Source organism: Tyto alba, unplaced genomic scaffold (assembly GCF_018691265.1).
Source record: "Tyto alba isolate M040663 unplaced genomic scaffold, T.alba_DEE_v4.0 Super-Scaffold_2, whole genome shotgun sequence".
Classification (NCBI taxonomy): Eukaryota; Metazoa; Chordata; class Aves; order Strigiformes; family Tytonidae; genus Tyto; species Tyto alba.
Window position 1 is genome coordinate 58,885,767 of NW_024881282.1, and position 19,482 is coordinate 58,905,248.

General features: G+C 35.5%; 1 protein-coding gene across 39 annotated transcripts in view; it reads right to left on the reverse strand.

Moving 5' to 3' along the window:
- The window catches only part of NRCAM (neuronal cell adhesion molecule), a 161,377-nt gene that overhangs the window by 22,855 nt on the left and 119,040 nt on the right, over nt 1–19,482 (reverse strand). For 16 of the 39 annotated variants that reach the window (XM_042792068.1, XM_042792063.1, XM_042792062.1 and 13 more), the window contains 10 exons: nt 18,798–18,827; nt 17,347–17,448; nt 14,294–14,491; nt 14,110–14,180; nt 12,989–13,214; nt 12,582–12,697; nt 9,423–9,627; nt 8,522–8,644; nt 7,325–7,501; nt 6,171–6,206 (listed from right to left, as the gene is read on the reverse strand). In XM_042792068.1, the coding sequence (XP_042648002.1) occupies nt 6,171–6,206; nt 7,325–7,501; nt 8,522–8,644; nt 9,423–9,627; nt 12,582–12,697; nt 12,989–13,214; nt 14,110–14,180; nt 14,294–14,491; nt 17,347–17,448; nt 18,798–18,827 (1,284 nt within the window). Of the gene's footprint in view, nt 1–6,170; nt 6,207–7,315; nt 7,502–8,521; nt 8,645–9,422; nt 9,628–12,581; nt 12,698–12,988; nt 13,215–14,109; nt 14,181–14,293; nt 14,492–17,346; nt 17,449–18,797; nt 18,828–19,482 lie in introns of all 39 variants that reach the window. The other 23 variants (XM_042792064.1, XM_042792066.1, XM_032999999.2 and 20 more) reach the window with 5 other exon arrangements.

A 19,482-nucleotide genomic window follows, 5' to 3' on the forward strand; every position in this document is an offset into this window, starting at 1 on the left:
AGATGCCATAAAATCATCCTTAACTTCTCCCTCCTCATGTCTGAGCACTCAGGGATGAATGAAATTCTCTCATCTTGTGTGAAAGACTCCAGATGACAGGCAGCTGTTGTAACACTAAGCAAATTCCATAATCACCTTTCCTGCAAAATCTCCGTCTTATCTTGTGTTTTGTTTGTTGTTGTTGTTGTTGTTGTTGTTGTTTTTCCACCTCCAATGTCCAGTTTCTGAACTGATTAAAGAGTTGCCTGCTAGATTAAAGACCTGGTATCTGGTAAACATCTTTCTATTCATATGACTGTGTACAACAATTAAGTTGGCTCTGAAAATTACCTTAATTTCCTTGGCATCTTAATTTCTAAATCCTCTCAAGTGACTGATTTATGCTTACATTTATCAGATGTACTCTTATCTAATTCTTACCAATACCTGTTTGTATAGATTTATCCATGTGTTCTATTTGGTCTGATTTAAGTTCTGGGCTTTTTTTCCTACTGAATACAGCGCACCAAGAAATTTGTTCAGTAGCACATTTATTTCAAAAATCATTATTTTTCCAACTCTTCCTCTTTTTCACTACTGCTTGATCTAATTTTCCAGCAGGCTTGGAAAGTTTTAGTTAAGTCTGTTAAATATGCCTTATTTGCAACATGCATACACACATGAGAAGATAAAAGATGGCTGATGGATCCTGAGGTGATGAAAGCCTGGAGTCAAAGCGGTTACAACATTTAAAACTTGACTCCAATCTACCCAGACTCTTGTCTTCTCAAACAGCACACCTCTAATAATAATTAACCTCTTAGTTCTTCAATATGTTTCCCAGCACAAATGCAGAATGTGTAACTGTCAGTTGGCAGAAACTCTCAGCGTGTTCAAGCACCAGTTGGTAAAAAGGGGGAGCAGAAAGCTTTGTCATAAGGGAGAAGGAGTTTCAGTAGCGGAGCTCTGAGCTCCCTTGATCTGCAAACATGCACAATGCTGGGCAGCAGCGCTGACAAAAGCACTGCCCTAAATCTCATGGGAATGGATTGTTAATAAATTACAGTTTTTATACAGACCAACTCTTATTCAGCCGCCTCCAGTAAATTAAGCTCTTTTATTCATGGTACAGTATGATGCAAAATTTAGTTGGCACTTCTGAGTATGGTTTCATTCCTGTAGTGAGATATGGTATAAAAGCACTTGACAACTGTTGAAAAAGAAGCCTAGGCTTCAAGTAAAATTTTCGTTTCTCCTCAGAGTAATTCCAGGGCTTTTTTAGTGGAGTTTTTTGTAGAGTTGTATTCAATCTTCCAGCCTTTCAGGAACACAGTTCCTCCAAATAACACAGTTACACCTGGGCTGCAGATTTGATAGAATTTAATAAGATGTGACATGAGATATGAATGGATTTTAATAACAGAATAGGTATTCTCCCTCAAGATTTAGTTCAGCAGAACAGTGAATTAAATAATCCCCCAAGTGACTAAACTTTAGGAATTTTCATGGGATTTACCTGATCTCCAGGAAAAAATGGTAGGTAAGCAACAAGCATACATTTGAAGATTGGTGTCAAATGGAAAAAAAAAAAAAAAAAAAAGCAGTATATCATAGACAATTAGTTAAAATGCATATATAAAGAGAAAAATAAATTCAAAAGAAAAAAATCCCAAGCGCACACACAAGAAAAGATGAAGGAAAAACGTAATAGATTCTGCCAGAGCCTGTAAGACACAGAGAAGGGTTTTGATTTTGTTTGCTTTTTAACCTACAGCTTTTACAGTACAAAATTCAAGCCTTAGTACAACAGCAGGAGTGAATTCCCTTTCTGGCAGCGAGAGATGGGCATTAGTCACTTCTAAGATTATTTAGGCCACTGCAAGAGCATTCCTGTAGCGCAAAAAATACAGAAAACAAAATGAAAATGGAAGAAATCATTTCACTGATAGGCATTTAGCATGGCGTGGACTTTGCATGACATTTATGAAGCAAAAGGTATTTGCAGGAATTTTTGCACTGCAACAATCATAATCTTCTCTAGTCTAGCATGCAAAGCATCATCATTGTTCCCAGTAGACTAAAACAAGGACAAAACAATGGCTCTGTGTAGCCTGCTGTACTGACAGAATCACATAGCTATATCATGGAGGAGTTCACAGTGAGAGAGTGCCTGAAGAAGCAGTACAAAAATACTATAATCATTTGAAAAAGAAAAAGCAGCTTGAAGTTGCTAGCAAAAATATGGAGACATTATGTGAAATGATTCAAAGAGGGAGGAAAAGCAGATGGTGGGCAGAGAAAATGATTTGAACAGCATTTTGTATGGAACAAAGAAAACTGAGATGATCCTATCTTCTACAAAGAGATCAGAAATAAGAACTCAGTTGAGAATAATTTCTAGCCTACAGTGAAGAGCTACATGCTGGAGATTCAGTCAGAAAAAAAGAATAGTTTCAAAACCAGAGGTTAGACTACTTGTTTTTCCCCCTTGCAACAGAAGTATTTCTGTCAATAATACCTGAGGATGTGAAGTTCACATGAAGAAGGCAACCACGTTGACAGGAAGTGTTAGCTTCAATTAAAGGTAACTGTGATCTCACAACCTTATTTTAATTACAGTTTAGGACTGCCAGTTACCAGTGTCTGCATACATGCAGACTACAAGACCTTGCTTTCAAATAAAAACGTTGACTAAATCAGAAAGAAACTGAAAAGTGAAACAATAAGGCTTGTGAAATGAGACTGACATATCATGCCATGACTCTTTACAGTTCAGCTTACAAAAAACAATAACGAATCCCTGTGACTGTTTATTTTAAGCAGCAACTTTCATTTCTACTACTGGTCAAATGGGTATTCTCTTCCTTCCTCTATAGACCAGTTATTTAAAACTTCTAATGGAAAAGAGTAGAAAAGACTTGACTCTAGTGGTCGCCTGAGTCATTTTCCAGCTGCTACTATAATTATTTTACATGTAATCAGGTTCTTATTTCCCAGTTTTTCTCATACCTCTGTTACCTCATGCCTGCCATTGGATCTCAATACATAAATGGCAATATCAATGCATACTGCTCATCTAATATTGGGTACAATACATTATGTTTTACATATGCAGTTTTCAGACACATTTAGAATACAGGTTGCTAAGAAGAAAAGCAATTATTTTTTCTTTGTAGTGCCATAATTTGATCAAATTTAAGTCATTCATAACATCACAGTATTAGAAAGGAAAAAAGATAGTGCAAGTCAAATAGGAATATCAACCATAACAGGATAGCTTGCCCATCTAGTAAAATAATATGTCTCATGATTTACTCATGTGTGCTTGTGAGAATCACATGGATCTCCTATGCTATGTTTCCTTTAGAGTAGAAAAAAACCCCTCAATTCTTGTAATTTCTGCTGTTTGATGCAATGGCACTGTTTAACTAAATAACTTTTTTATTAGGAATGGTGCCTGTATTACAGGGATAAAAAAATTTCCTCCTTATACTGCCCTCCATTTGAATAGAGCTTCTAAGTTCTACTCAAGTTACAGAAAAAAAAAAGATTCCTTTATCTAAATCCCTTAGCCTTGACCTAGTATTTCATGTTTTCATCTAAAGCTGTTATTTTACCTTATGGGAAAAATGCACAAAACTTGCTTCTCTACTTATTGGTCTAGAATATACTGGGTATCTTTACTTAACACCAGTACAGTCATTCTAATCAGACAGATTCATTTGGGACAAACACTAAAAGTGTCAAGAGCAGCAGTGAGCAAACTGTGGTTATTTTCATTGTTTCTAAAATAATGGAAGACAATGAAGGGCCAACTCCTGTCTAAAAAGATGGCAAAAGACAAATGGTGCCAAGGGACATGGAATGGATTTCAGAACTACAATAAAAATATTGGGACTCGCGTAAGATCCTTAGATTTAATGTAGCAATGTTTCCTTCTGCATTTGAATATGAAGTGAAATACGTCCCAAGTTGAACAGGTCGCCCAGGTTTAGATGATTTGAATTCCTCCAGGACCTTGTGTCTAATGTTTCTGACTGGCCAAGCTGAAGGTCTTCGGGGGCAGCTAGACAGTAGAAAACACCCAAGTACAGAAATTTCAGTACAATTTAGGCTGGCTGAATATGGGACCTGTTGTCTCCTTAACTTCCAAGATGAATGTGCTCAAATTGAAAGAGAAAGGATAATCACATTTTTCTGGTCAGTTTCTGCCCTTCAAAATGAAAAACCGAGATGGTTTTGATCACAAAAAAGTTGAGAATAGCTAAATTTCACCTTCTCCTTGGTTTGGCTTTGGGTCCACATTAGTAAACACTATATATACATATAGGCCCTCCTGCACTTAACGGAGGAGTAAGAATTCACCACTGGGTATGGCTTCTTCTTGAGTGGGCTGAGTATTTCTATCTTTCAAATTCACCCACTTATGAGACCAAATAATTTGGCAATTGATCTTGATAATATGATCCTCCTTTTCCTTCCTCATAGTCTCTGATCAGTAGCGAAACAGTTAATCATGTTAATGTAAGTAATCACCGAGAACGTTCATCTCAGACCTGCAGCAACTCAGATGTCCTAACAGATGTCATGGCTTTATTTCCATCCTGTTCGCAGTTCCAAATTTTCCTTTGCAATTGTAAGAGCTAGATGCTACAGGAATATGTGAAAACTTTGAAACCATAAACGACATGGAACAAAACGAAGACATCTGCTTAGTTTTCAGAGAATCTGAGATGACAGCTCTGAAATGTGAGCTGCTCCAGCTGATCTTACAAATAAGATGCTTTCTGCTAGCCACAGACTGTGATACAACTATAATTAGAACTCAGTTTCACACAGAGAATCCAGTTTTCCTTGCATGAGTGTTTATAGTCAGCTATAAATAATGAGAACTTAATTTACATTTCTGCTGTTACTGTCCAGGACTACAAGCCAGTTTGATTGTTCCAATCTGTGCTGACTTCTCAGCTACAATTAGACTAAAAAACAGTGAGAAAAATTTTTCATTAAAATAAATCCACAACTCCATACACTTACCGGAAATGCATCTAATATTAGAATACACTTATATATACATTTATATATTATATATGCACAAATGCATGCACACATACATATATATACATCATCTACTTTATACCAGACTGAGTGAATGAAGTTCTTTTTTATGTCTATTATCATTCAAAACACCTGATAATCAAGTGGAAAGAAAATATATGTAAAACAATTTATGCTGTCTCTTCCAAGTTTGTAAAAAATGTTGGATATTTCATGTACAGATTTTGATTTGGGATATTTACGGTCTTATAATCTGAAGCACAGATGTTCATTGGTACTAATGACACCTCTGTGATGAAATGACACATGCATACAGAGACATCTTTCTAACTTATAGCTACCTACCAGTCCTCAGGACAATCTTTGCTTCTGACAGTAAAGGTATCAAAATTCATAAAAACCGTGTGCAAAAATGCGAAGAACACCACGTTTGACAGAATAACTGCATCATAAAGAACTAAATATTACTGAATTCAAGAATAAGGATGATAATTGGTTCCACTCACTGAAATACCCTCAAGTACTCACTGACAAGATCTGTGAACCTAAGACAGCACGAAGCTATTTGCCTATATATATTCAATCTGATACTTGAACTGAGAAAAATACAGAGGGTATTGTCAGTCATCTGTCTCCTATGCACAGTTGGCTTTCAAGTGAAATAAATGTGATCAAATGGGTAGCATTAATCAGCAGTGAGAAAAAGAACACACCTACTTTTTAAAAACAAAAAATGCACATGGCACAGGCAGTAAAAAACCCCTTCCTTTGAAAAAGTGCTGTTTTTGTTATTCCAGCTAATCAGTGCTAGTGCACCTGGATCCTGAATGTTTATGACAGTGACATACATCTGTTAAATGTTCAGAAATAATTAGACCTTGCTGAAGCAAAGCTAACGAATTCCCCTGGAACTCTGTGGCAAAATAAACAGATGAAAGGTATTAATAAACTTTAAAAAAAAAAAAAAAAAACCAAAACCAAAACAACAAAACCCACAAATGTTTTCTTCCAGCACTGATTAATACTTTGTATAGCAATGTGTAGTCCAAGATTTTCTGTCCTTACCACTGCAATTTACCCATTTGCAACACTGCAAAATCCACACATTAACAAGTCATGCAGTTTCATTTTACCTTTGCCTGCACCTACAGCAGGACGAAGAATACCAGCTTTAATGGAGGAAAACAAGAATAGGAACACTATATAATTAGATACAACACCAAAAGGAACATACATATATAATTTCATTATAAGTCAGAAAAGCATGCAGACTAGATAAAATGTATTAATTGAAATAAATAAGAAACAATCCACTTATGCTGAACATTGATAGACCATTACAAGACAAAAATTAATACACATGCATTTACAAAATTTTATTGCTCATGCCTGTCAAGATTAATGATTTAAAATAAATGTAGTTTATATGCAACCTTAATACACTATTAGAGAAACTGCATTGCATACCAACTCATCTACAGCAATTCAAATAAACTATAATTTTATTAAGCACAAAAATATGTGAAAAGATGGTATCAAAATAGACTTTTAATAGTAAGATGTGCAAAATCGTAAAATACTTCCCTCTCAAATTTCCCCTTTGCTTTAAATTACTTTCTTATGCTTTTATATTTAAATAAATAACATATTCAACAGAAGAACTGCCAAAATCAGAGATCCAGAATGGCCATAAACATAAAAATCAATAATGACAGGATTGAACAATATACTTAAGCTTTTAAATATCATACAATGTCACCAGTTACTCGGGGCCACAGATTACTAATTTATTTCTGCAGCTTTTTTGAAGTTACAGTTTTTACCAGCTCTGTGAAAAAAGTTTAGACCTCACAGAAGCTGTTGCATGCTTCGGAAGACAAATAATTTCCTCCACCACAAAGCTGCACCATTTCAGTATTGTTCTCTGTGACCAGAGCAGGTCAGTGAAGCAGAATAGGTGAATGGAGGAAGACCACTTGAAGTGTAAAGTTACACAAAACTTTGAAGCACAGAGAAGCCAAAGTCTTAGAACTTGTAAGTTTATATCAAAAGGGTAGGCTTTACACTTCTTTCAGGGCTTCTACTACACTAGAAAACCTTCACACATCTTTTCTTAAAAACTGTTTAAAATCTTTTATCAGTGTATGAAACAGCTAAGAAAGCTCTAGGAAAAAAAAAAAATACTAGGGGCTATTTCCTTAATGGAAGGAAGTAGTAGTAAAATTTTTAATAATATTTGTAGTGGTTTTTAAACTCAGTCGTTTTTCTTTATACATACCCATCTTACCTTCATCCATAATTGTTACTGCTTCCTCAGTTATCTGACTTCCTGATCCAACTGAAGTTTGTGCATTAAAGTAAAACTTGTACCGTGTGCTGTAATTTAAATTTTTTAATATCAAGCTGCTCTCATTGGCAGGAATTCTTATCTCTACCAAGGGACCCAATTCATGTGTGTTGTTAACTGTTACAAGAAAAAAAAAAGGAAAGAGCTAGTTAGGAAAATTGTCTACATTATCGGTGTATTAAAACAGGCTTTTTTGTTTGTATTTATTTGTTTTGTTTGTCTGCTGCATTGTTCATTTCAGGTTATATGAATGACAATCTATAGTTTCAAAAGAAAAGTCACCTTTGTGTAAACAGAATCTATGTGAAGTGCCAAAATTCAACGGAGATGGGAAACACCTACAAGTTTTTTAAGTTCAAGATCCATTCCTGTACATATCTGAATCCAAGGCAACTAAGTCCACATCAAATCATCTGAATTTACACACATTTTAAACACTGATCGTTAAAAAATTCTGAAACTCTAAACTAGCTGCCTCATAATAAAATCAGTATGCTTAGGAAAAAAAATACTGAAGTGACTTGTATCTAATGCCAAGGAACAGTGGAAGTTGGTAAGTGGATGAAAACAAACTTCCTTAATCTGTTACATACACACGAAACTCTTTAATTTCCCGTGTCACTGCTGACAAATTTCTGGGCCAGGAGGCAGTGCCATGGGGATCCTAAGGAAGTGATTTTAGCTCTGATATGAGTAAATGGTGCACTTGTGAATTTTTCATTTTAAAATTAAAATACCATGAAAATTGAAGCAGACAACAATATAATTGGATCTATTTTGATCTACTTCTAATGATATTTTCTCTGCAGTTAGAATATAGGATTTGTAAGTCATAGCATCTTGCTTGTAACTTGGCTGTCAATTATATGTAGGACTTTACCTCAATTTTTCTGTTAAGCATGGTTTGAAGAAAGAAAAGTAATGGAAAAATTATAACCTTGTACTTGAGCAAGAGAAGTTTTCCAAATAGAGTCGTCTATGTTGTCAAAATACACGAATCTTTTTCAAACTTGACATCTACAGTGTAATCATATCTTTTCTACATTATAAATTTAGCATAACTTTTTCTTAATAAATGGATTGCTATTTGGTATACATACTGGCTAAGTTAGAGTTATATATTCATAATTAACTTACTTGGCTGAAACTTCAGTATATAGGATGTCAAAACACCATTTGGATGGGTAGGTAAACCCCACTCCAGAGTCAGAGAGTCCAATGTTGGGTTAGTAATCTTCAAAAAAGAGGGTGAGCTAGGAACTTTTAAGAAGAATATACCATAAATACAAAGCAGATTAACTTTAAACAGCTCATAAATTATGAATTCTTAAGAATACTACTGTATTGAGCCAGATTATTATTTTATGATGTTCAAGTTGCAAATTCAGCAATTAGACCCTGTGCTGGTTTTGGCTGGGACAGAGTTAATTTTCTTCACAGTAGCTAGTATGGGGCTATGTTTTGGATCTGTGCTGAAAACAGTGTTGATAACACAGTGCCAAGGCCTTTTCTGCCCCTCACCCCACCCCACCAGCGAGCAGGCTGGGGTGCACAAGGAGCTGGGAGGGGGCACAGCCGGGACAACTGACCCCAACTGCCCAAAGGGATATTCCAGAGCACGTAACTTCACGCTCAGCATATAAAGCTGGGGGAAGAAGAAGGAAGAGGTGACTTTCGAGGTGATGGTGTTTGTCTTCCCAAATCACTGTGACATGTGCTGGAGCCCAGATGTCCTGGAGGTGGCTCCTGCCTGCCCATAGGAAGTGGTGAATGAACTCCTTGTTTTGCTTTGCGTGAGTGCACGGCTTTGGCTTTACCTGTTAAACTGTCCTTACCTCGACCCACGAGTTTTCTGATTTTTACCTGTCTGATTCTCTACTCTAGCCTACTTGTGGGGGAGAGTGAGTGAGCAGCTGTGGGGTGCTTAGTTGCCTGGGTTAAACCCCAGTTGGCTGGAATTAAACCATGACACACCCTTAGTGTTCTGTTTCCGAATATACCAGATTTAAGTTTATTCTCTAGCTTTCTTATTTCATACCTCCTTCCGGGGTCTTAAATACTTTGTCTGGGCTTGCTGGTCCTTCTCCTTTACCATTAACAACTCTAACATTCAGCTTGTAAGAACTATAGGGCTCCAGCCCTGGCAACATTCCAAAAGTCTTGTTTCCCCTGAAAGTCAAGATCTTTTTTTCTACATGCCGCCTACTCCTTCTGGATAAACTCTGTGCCTTCCAGTAGTAAACCTAAAGACAAAAGAAAATCTACAGTGGGTATTCAGGTGTTGTAATTTTACAAACGTTAAGCTTTTACACAAGTATCCATGAATTACAGGTAAGAATAACTGCAATTTTAATAAGCTTAGGTGAGACACAGCATAGAGCTTTCCTGCTCCAGTAACAGACCTTGTCTGGAAACAGTGAGGTCCACACAACTGGATGAAGACTATCACCTGCCAGTTCCCCTAATTCTCAAAGCCAGTTTGACACAAGTTCTGTTTTGGAACTGCATTAGGATGTGATGGTTCTCATGTCATCAAGTCCATCTGAGAGTCAGGACTCATTCATACCATCCATCCTTTCAGTAAGGTGTCTACACAGCTTCCAGAGCAGACTTGCGTTTTGCCACCTTGTGTCATACACCTGACCGTTCTATTCCCTGTGATGTGGAAGCCAAGGAGATATTTTCAAATGGGAAAAAAACAAAAAGATTTGTCTGGGATGGAAAAACACACAAGTTCTGAAAGAACTCTGAAGTTACAGTCATGGAATGATATCCATCTAGGGACAGGAAGACTATTTCTCCCTTTATGTAACCATCAGATCAGACCACAAAGCTGATTCCGGTGTCCACTTTGCTGACTGAGTTTTTAAGAAACTACAGATAAGCATCAGAATTACCTTGACTGCACTCTCCTTACTACACAGTCTCTCTGCCATGATATCTGGAAAGATATTAACAGCTGTCTCTACAAAGACTTGTGTCACTCCTAGGAGTGTCACCTTCAAATACATAATTGCTCATTTTTCACAGCCTAATTTTCATGCATGTATGATCACACACTAAAACTGAACTAAATTCACATGAATTCAAAAAAGAGAACTGTTAAGACTTACAAAGCCCAGATAGATCTCTGATAAAGCAATGTTACACTAACACCAGCTTTCTATTGCTAACAGACCATTTCACTCTAATCACTGTTAAATGCAACTGTGTTTTACATGGCTTGAGTTAATGTTTTTCAATACCACCAGCTGTCATCCTGTAGCTCTCATTCTACCAACTAGCGTAGAAAGTGATTTAGAAGCTAGCAAAAGCTTGAAGTGTTGATACTATTAGTACCGAAACTCATAAGGTATAGTTCATGATATTTTAAGAACTGTTAGCTAGTAACATTTCACAAAACACATTATTATAGTTGGGTCATCACTTGTCACTAGCCAGACTGAAATTACAAGAGAGCTTTAATACGCTGGGTTTGATGAGCAGTGATATGGAAGTGGAATATGACAGTAAAAGAGACTGCATCATGTTTTTCACATACTGTATGGAATAACCACTGAATTCATAAGAATAAGAGGAAAAAATGGCAGCAGTAACAGTGAAAATAATTATTTTTAGAATTCTTTCTTAGGTTTGAAATGCTTTACAGTACCACAGTATATCAAGTATATCAAGGGTGAGAACTTAACACCCATGTATGACAGAAGTTTGTGTCTATGGATTTTTTTGTATTACTGATGATCTTTAACAGAAATTTGGTGATCTGGATTATGAGCGTTAGTGCTGCTGTAACTCGATTAATAATAAGCATTAACTTCACTAAATTCTAACTCTTTAATCCTCACAAAATGGACGTTTTCTTTTGGTTGCCCATTTGTGTGTGTGAAATACCAGGCTAATGAGACTGTCATCTAACAGATAAACATTCAACAGATTAGTAAATGCTGTTTCTCAGCCAAGTTTATTAGCTAGGGTAAAGCACCACATTAACTACAGATACTTATGCTAGCTCATCCAGAACTAGCTTAAGTCTGTCTAGATGGTGGTATTTCGTGCCACGTAAGTGACATCCACATACCAAGAACTCACACTCATGTGGTCATCAGCTGTAACGCACCAAAGTTCAATTTCAATGCTCTTGAATGCTAGTTCTCCATTTTATAAGTATGATGTACATTTATTCTCCTCCAAATATTCTTTACTCTTTTAATTTTTCAAGTATTTCTTTTTCCTCCTTTCATTTAAACAGTAGTTCAAATTAGTCTGTCTTCCGAAATAAGCTAGTTTGGGCTGTGTAACTAGTCTGTTTTGTCAGAACATATTTATTAGTATAATTGCAGAGAAGCAAAGCAGTAATTATTTTTTATTTCTTCTGTAGGAGGTCAGTATATCCTCTCATTCCGCTCTTCCCTCCACAACCAGTCTACCACGCTTCTCCAGTTTCCACTCTTGAGTTTCCTATGATGGGCTTCTTCTACTGCAACCTCTGAAGCAACTTTTGCCATCAGATTTTCCCTGTCCTCCACCAGTTCCCCTGGTTTCTAACCATGAAGTCCTTCTGTCTCCCATTCTCTATTAATTGCAGTCTTTTGTCACCAACACAGCTTTCTCAGTTATCATCAAAGCCAGCACATTATCTTACACTAAGGTTCCTTCAATTATATGTACACTCCAAATCTGCCATTTCCAATCTCCTTAAATTGAGCTTTTAAACTGCGCTTTTTCCTGGCGTCCAAAAAGACACAGCACCCAGCATAAGCTAGCAAGTGGTCAGTTACTCAAAATTAAAGATGTGATAAATCATATTATGGCAGAAAATGAGTAATCTTAGCATTAGACCTAGAAGGGACTCCTACAGAAACTATTTCTCCTCATCCTCTAAATATCCTTTTGGAATAAGGTCTGTAAAACTATTATAATTTTTTAAAATCTATATAATGTGTGCAAACTTAATTGTGAACAAATTCTATTTTTCTTCAAGGACAACGTCATAGGAAGTTAGTGCTAAAAGGCTGGGACATTGATGAACTTTAAATTAATTGTATCAGTGCTGTTACTCTTGTCAGCAAAACTTGTGAGCTCACTAAAAAGCAAGACTCCTCTTATATGTCAGTTATTTCAATCTGGATACAATTTCATACAGGAAGAGTGATCTATTTTAATAAATAAGAAACATAATGCTTTTGACTATACTCACTTTGTACCCTTGAAGGTGTCCTCGCACAGATTTTAGTGGAACTGGGTCCCAATGCACCTTTGCTAATGTGCTGTTAATAACATGAACCTGCACGTTGCCCGGAGCAACCATTGGCACTGTGTGGAAAGGATGCAACAAGTACCTAGTTACAATGAGAAACCACATGGACATACTCACTCAGAACGAATATTTGCATTGCACTCAAGGAGTAGGTTCCTATGTTAAAAAGCTGACCTCAGGATTAAAACTAGAGTATTATGAAGCCTTATTATCTCCAAATTACTTAATTTTAATAAAAAAACCCCTACTATCCCGCTTTTCCAATATTTTAGTATTTTAAATATCCATTTAGCTTATAAATTTAGTTACTTGTAATTAGTACAATTGAGTCAAACCACAAAACTTACAGTCTTCGCCTGAATGTCCAATCACCTCTGATGGCTCTGGTGCATATCCCAGGTCATTCAAAGCTTGTACTTTTATTTCATAGGGAACAAAAGTTGGTGTACCAGACACAATATATTTAGACACATTTGCAACTATAACAGATGTCCATTCATCATCAACATCCTTCTGACGCCAGCTGACTTTGTACTGAAGCCCAGGTCCATTAGACTGAAAACCTTTTAAAGACTGAAATGAAAAGAAATATCTTAAAAAATATTATGAAGCATCTGAAAAATCCAAAGTAACAAAGGAAATATACTGATTCTTCTTTAGAATTTTACTGAAAATTTACCACTGTGTTCTGTGACAGAGAAGCACTGTTGAAATTTCCGAGCTATGCAATTTAGCATCTTACAGTAGGTCAGTTCAGTTGCTTTTCATTCATTAATAAAAATCACACTGAATGGTGATCTTAGCTAATTCTCATGCAACCATACACTGTGATTTCTGTACACATATTTTATTTTAAAATATTTCTTAAGAAGTGGAAGAGGGAAAAACAGACTTACACCAACTCCCTATAAACAATGTTTCCTAGACAATGTTTCTTGCCTGCGATGGGAAATTGTTTTTACATGGCTCTCCTTGAGCTCCATGTCATGACAGTAAGGACATGATAGAAGGTTTCCACAAAAGTTTTTTAGTGGAAGAGTGCACAATAATTCAGTTTAGCACAGAAGTGGATGGTAGAATTAGGATTCACATTAGAATTCATGCTAAAAATAAGACTCTACTTGAGATAAACCTCAATTTACATTTTTAAGTTTTCCTAAATTTGCAGCAAAACATCTTGTATTACCAAATTAATTGCTTATCTTGAGAAATCACTCAAGGAAAATACGGCACCTTAATTTTAATTGTGGGTTTTTTTTTTTTTTCCATAATGCATGCAGTGTTTCCCTGAAAATGAAGACAGGGAAGTGTCTGGATTTCACTCTTTTTCAAGAATGTTTTAAGCAAGCAACGCATTGGGCGTTCTCATAGCATGTTTAGTTAGATCATTATTATTTCTCAAAAAAAAAAAAAAAGCTACTTACAGACCTGAAAACAAACAAATGAAACCTCGAATAAACAAACTTACCTCCCATGTTATTACCAAATTATCAGGTTCTGAGCCTATCCCTTGTACATTAGAAGGATTTTCATCAGGGTCTAAAAATAAAATATTTACATGTAAACAAGAATGACTGCTGTTTGTATTCCAAGCAAATTCAATGCCATTCATAGTATAAAGCAATCACTGGTAAGCAGGAATAGTTATTTACTTGCAGATTTTGTCAGGTACTGCTCAGATGGTTCACTGGGTTGACTTCTGCCAATCTCATTGACAGCTATCACACGGAATGAGTAGTTGACGTATGGAGATAACTTCAGCTGTACTGTTGTCTGAGTTCCAGGAACTTCCGTCTGGTAATGCCATACCCCTGGTTCATGCAGCCCATCCTCATATTCAATCACAAAGTCTGTAAACAGAAATTGACTCCAACTTTATGTCAAAACTTGCAATGCCTTCCTAGATCAGTGTAGGCATTTCTGAATGAGCTAGTCAGAAGGAAGTGGTCCAGTCAACATTTTTAAAAATCATGGAAATTGAAATGTAAGTACATAACCCAGAACACAGATCTATAATGTGAATCTCAAAAGTACTGCCTAGGTAGAAATATAATAGAAACACTCTTACTTTTACTATTTGGTATTCTCACTAATGCAGGTACCTGTCAGGTGACATGTTATTACAAGAGCTCTCTCTCAGCTACCGGATTTTAACGTAACAGGAAACCTTGAACTATCACAGCAAGGAAGTAGGACAAGACTGGAATTTTGATGTAAAAGTAGTATTTGGCTGACAAATACATTGGTCTTAGTTGTATCCAGCTGACAGTAAGTAGTACCTGTACAGTATTAAAACTCTCTGAGTATTCCATTTCCCCCAGTGAGATTGGCCTAGTGAAGAACTTTTTAAAGTCAAGAACCAATACTTGAGGAAGGTTTTCAAGAGCACTTTTCAGTATCTTCAAATTAAGTCAAGGAATGTATGCTAAATTTCTTGAGAGTTCTCTGTATGAACATTACAATGATTACTGTTAAGACCCTACAGAGTATATAACCTCAGGGATACACAGGTTTGTAGAATTCCAAAAAGAAAATTGTATTCATTATCAAAGGCAAAAGGACATTTTTTTCAGCTGCGAACCAGCCAAAAAAGCTTCCTGCTTTTAGGTACAAAAGAGAAATTTTGAAACATTTAAGAGGAATTGTTAGGATAAAGTACATAAGTCAGACAAGAACGTGTATTCTGAGTACATTTCATCATAGATGAGGACAAGAGGCCAGAATAGGACTCCCAACACACCCTGCTTGCGCTAGTAAAGAAATTCTGAGGGGCACCTAGAAATTGTTTTTAGAAGAATGCTTACAGTACAACATAGAAATAATGCACAACAGTTTGAGGAGTCAAGATGTTCAAGAAGTAAAATAGATAAGTAGTACTAATCATACCCTTCTGGACTTAAGGCATGCAGATTTCCTCCTGACATGAGTAATAAGAAAGAGGGAGATCTGCTCCCAAATTACTGCATGAGTTATAGCTGGTATTGTGTGCTCAGAGATAAAGGTCTTGGGATGGAATATTTTCTGGACCAAAGTCTTTGCTGAAAAATTGAGAATATTGCATGGCATAAAAAAAACACCCACAAAATTTTCACTACTGCTTTTTGCTTCCCTAGTAACTAGCATTCTGCCTGAAACTCTTGTAGAACAATTTATATGAGACTTCAAGGAAAAAAAAATCTATTTGAGCTTTCAAAGAGATTCTAGCATGCCAGTCATATTATTTGTGTAAAAGGATCACTCATAATGAAGTGCTATTCTCGAGTCTTGATCCGCACTTTGAAATGACAGCAGCAGCAGCAGCGATAATGGGCTTACTTATGAAGCAAATGCCGTATTTTGCAGGCTCTCAGGGGACCACACAGCAATATAAATTATATCATAATTAAAACCAGCATTATTTAGTCAGGAGAGTTCAATTTCCAATATCAGAGTGTATGCAATAACTTGCTTCTAGAAAAACTCTGACATGAGGCAACACCATCTAGTATCATCTCTTTTGAAACACTGTGATCTCATTCCTATAGAAAAGCAAGACTTGGATCTTCTGGTCTGGAAAAAAATGAAAATACTGATACAAGAGTATATGAATAAGCCATAACTCTAATAGAATTAAATTATTTGCATTAAACTTCTATATATTACTTTTTAAAAAGTATATTACTAGTCGATATACATTAGATAAGTCTGAAAGTGTAAAACATCAGCAAAATCCCTTGGTGTTTCAATAAAATGCAGTAAGAATCCCTGATGTGTTCTGAAATCTGTGAAATTCTGTTTCTACTAAAATTCTTTTCCAGATGCCTGATCCTTATGGTTTGTGTTCAATATTGTTACTGACCACCATCAGACTCTGGAGAGCAACACTTGATAAATCAGCCTAGTTCATTCATTCATTCCAAATATAACATGTACACTGGTCTTGGTAACTTGTGGCAGTTATTAACTAAAAATATAATGCATAAATAATTAAATAATTACATTAAGTTGCTCACAATGAAAAAGTTGCCCCAGCAAATCTTTCTGATCCTATAATTTTTTGGAAAACAAACAGTAATATCCTTATTCCTAAATTCCCCCTCCATCCTCTCTGCTCAATATAAGCAAGAGTATCTTTCATCATGTTCTACTGGGAGAAACAATGGCATTTAAGATCAATTTCCTGTCTCAAAAGTTTATAGATGTTTATTTTCTCTGTCTTATGGACATGCTTTATTCCTTCAACTGTCGGGACTAGAAAAAACCAGAAAAACTATCTGCCTTATATTTTCATGAAATATAAGCTTCTGTTATCAGTAGTGATGAATAATCCCTAAAGATATTGGTACTGATGCTATTTCAAAATTCATGGGAATTACAAAAGAGTTAATGCAAGATATTAGAAGCTCTCCCCTTCAGAAGCTTACAACTAATGAACATGTCTACTCTCTACATATTCATAAGACTGGACCTTGTCAGATAGGGCTCATATCAGTATCAAATTCTGTGTTAACTAACACAGGTTTTTGGATCAAAAGCCCCCTTTAGGGCAGTAAATAAGTCTTTCTGCTTGGCTGTACAGTAGATGACATCCAGTGAATTTCTGTTATGTAAATAAATGGCAACTGTAGCAAATTATTTTACCTTCTTCCAAGGTGCACACAATATTTATCTCAGAACTCTTCGGAATCTGAAAGCAATTAGTGTAGTACAATATATACAAACATACTTGTAATGGGACTGTTATTTTCGTCTCCTGGTATCCATGAGAGTTCAACGCTTCTTTCCAGCTGACCTGTCAATTCCAAGTCAAAGGGTGGATTTGGCCGAGCTGTAAATCAAATGAACACAAAGTAAATAATCACAGCAGAATATGTAGTTTCATCTTCGAAAAAATCCTTGAATTCCAATAAAAAGAATTCCACAAATACAGCAGGGCAGATCTACTCACTTACATAAGCATGACTTAACGACCATTAGCATGCAATTGTTACAAAACAGAGATAAAATGGAGAACTGATGTATCTGGAAACTTCTATACATTAACAAGAATCTATATTTGATTTAATCTACGTCTGTTTGCACTGCGATATAAAAATGTAATGAGATGCAAAGAGTCATGAAAAGCATGTTTAGCTTTGAATGATTATGGGTGGTTATCTATTGTAACTAGAAATATTTAATAAAGCATGGAAAATAAAGGAGCATTCACATCAAAGAAGCTTTTGTAGAATCACTACAAATATTTTGCATGTGAATTCAAAACAAGTATAGTTCAAATAGAAATTAATTGCAAGTTACTGTCATTTATTTTTCGCCATACTTTTAAAAAATCCTGAAATACCATGCAAGCTGTTAATATACATCCTTGTAGTGCATAAAGATGTCTGAAAATAATGCACTATGTGATTTGTTACATAAAAATCAAGACTAATGAGTAGGCTCATTTAGAATACATAAGTATTTTCACTGAATGTAATAGGATTTATATAAAAGTGCTTAAGATGCTCGTACTTACAAGTGTCTTAGGCATATTATATTGCATTTTAAAACCCAAATTCGGAAAAATGCTACCAAATTAAAGGCTGTATACTGTAAAATTTAAGACTGTACCTGACTGACAGGTTTTGGGGGGAATTTCATCTTCAATTTTAAAATCCTTATTAACAATTTCATCAATCATAAACCAAACTGATATGGTCCTATCCACTTTATGAGCTAATTAAAATTATGACAAACTATGCAATGAAGTACAGCAGGCCTACAAAGCTGTCATCAAAAGCAATGTAAAAAAAATCCCATCATTTGGTTCGTGCAAGTGAATAGTGAATTAGCTTTCAATGAACCGTTGGATTTACCTTTTAGATCTTTCATTTATTATATTAATTTGCATTATAGTGTTCTCTGTGAGAAAAACATTCTAACACTGTAACCAATCTTAATGAAAGATAATTTATCTCTGAAAATCATTTATTTCCTAAAATACAAAGCAGCCTGCACTGTAAAATTCCGAAGTCCAGTACTCCAGTAATGAAGCAGTTGGTAAAATGGGATGAAACCACACACGCACACACAGAAGAAAAACGGAAAAAAAAAAAGAAAAGATGTTGCATTTTGCAATAGGCAAATGAGAAATATATATGGCAGATGATGTAGAAAGAGAACTTCATATTAGTTTACCGTAAATGATAGCTGGAGTTGGGGGAGCAGCTGAAAAGAACATTAATATAAAGGATTTGATCAGTTAGTAGCCAAAGAAACATAATATTGTAGGTAGTTAAAGACTAATTATTAGAGACAAAGAAAAGTTAACTTATTTAGAGTAAATGGTTGATTTTAAATAACACATTGATAATTTTGACTGAAAAGTTATATAAGTATTCTTGAATATTTCATAAATTTTTTGGATAAAGATAGATAAAATAAATAAAGTAAGCAATGTTATAAAAACTTATAAATAAGTACTAGGTGTTTGGTGTATGTCATTCCTGGATAGGCATAAGATTACAACACAGTTTTAAAACACAAGTATACTTGACTTTGAATCTCAGCTTGAACTCGGGTAAGAATCAGTCAGGACATCTACTTAAAAATTTCTTACAAATTGGGAGAAGGGGCAAAGTAATATATTTTACAACAACTTGCAATCATAGAAACTTAACAGACAACTGATTTCAAAATAAAATCCTTGAGAAGTCATACAACCAAGCATGCTCAGTCTTTCTGAAGCATAATTTAGCTGCAAAAGAGATTCCTGAGATAATATGTTCAAATACTCTGTAATATGTAATCTACTGTGTTAGCTCAGATGTGATCCAAATAAAAACCTATACAGCATGAGACTGAATGTGTCCTGTAGCTACTG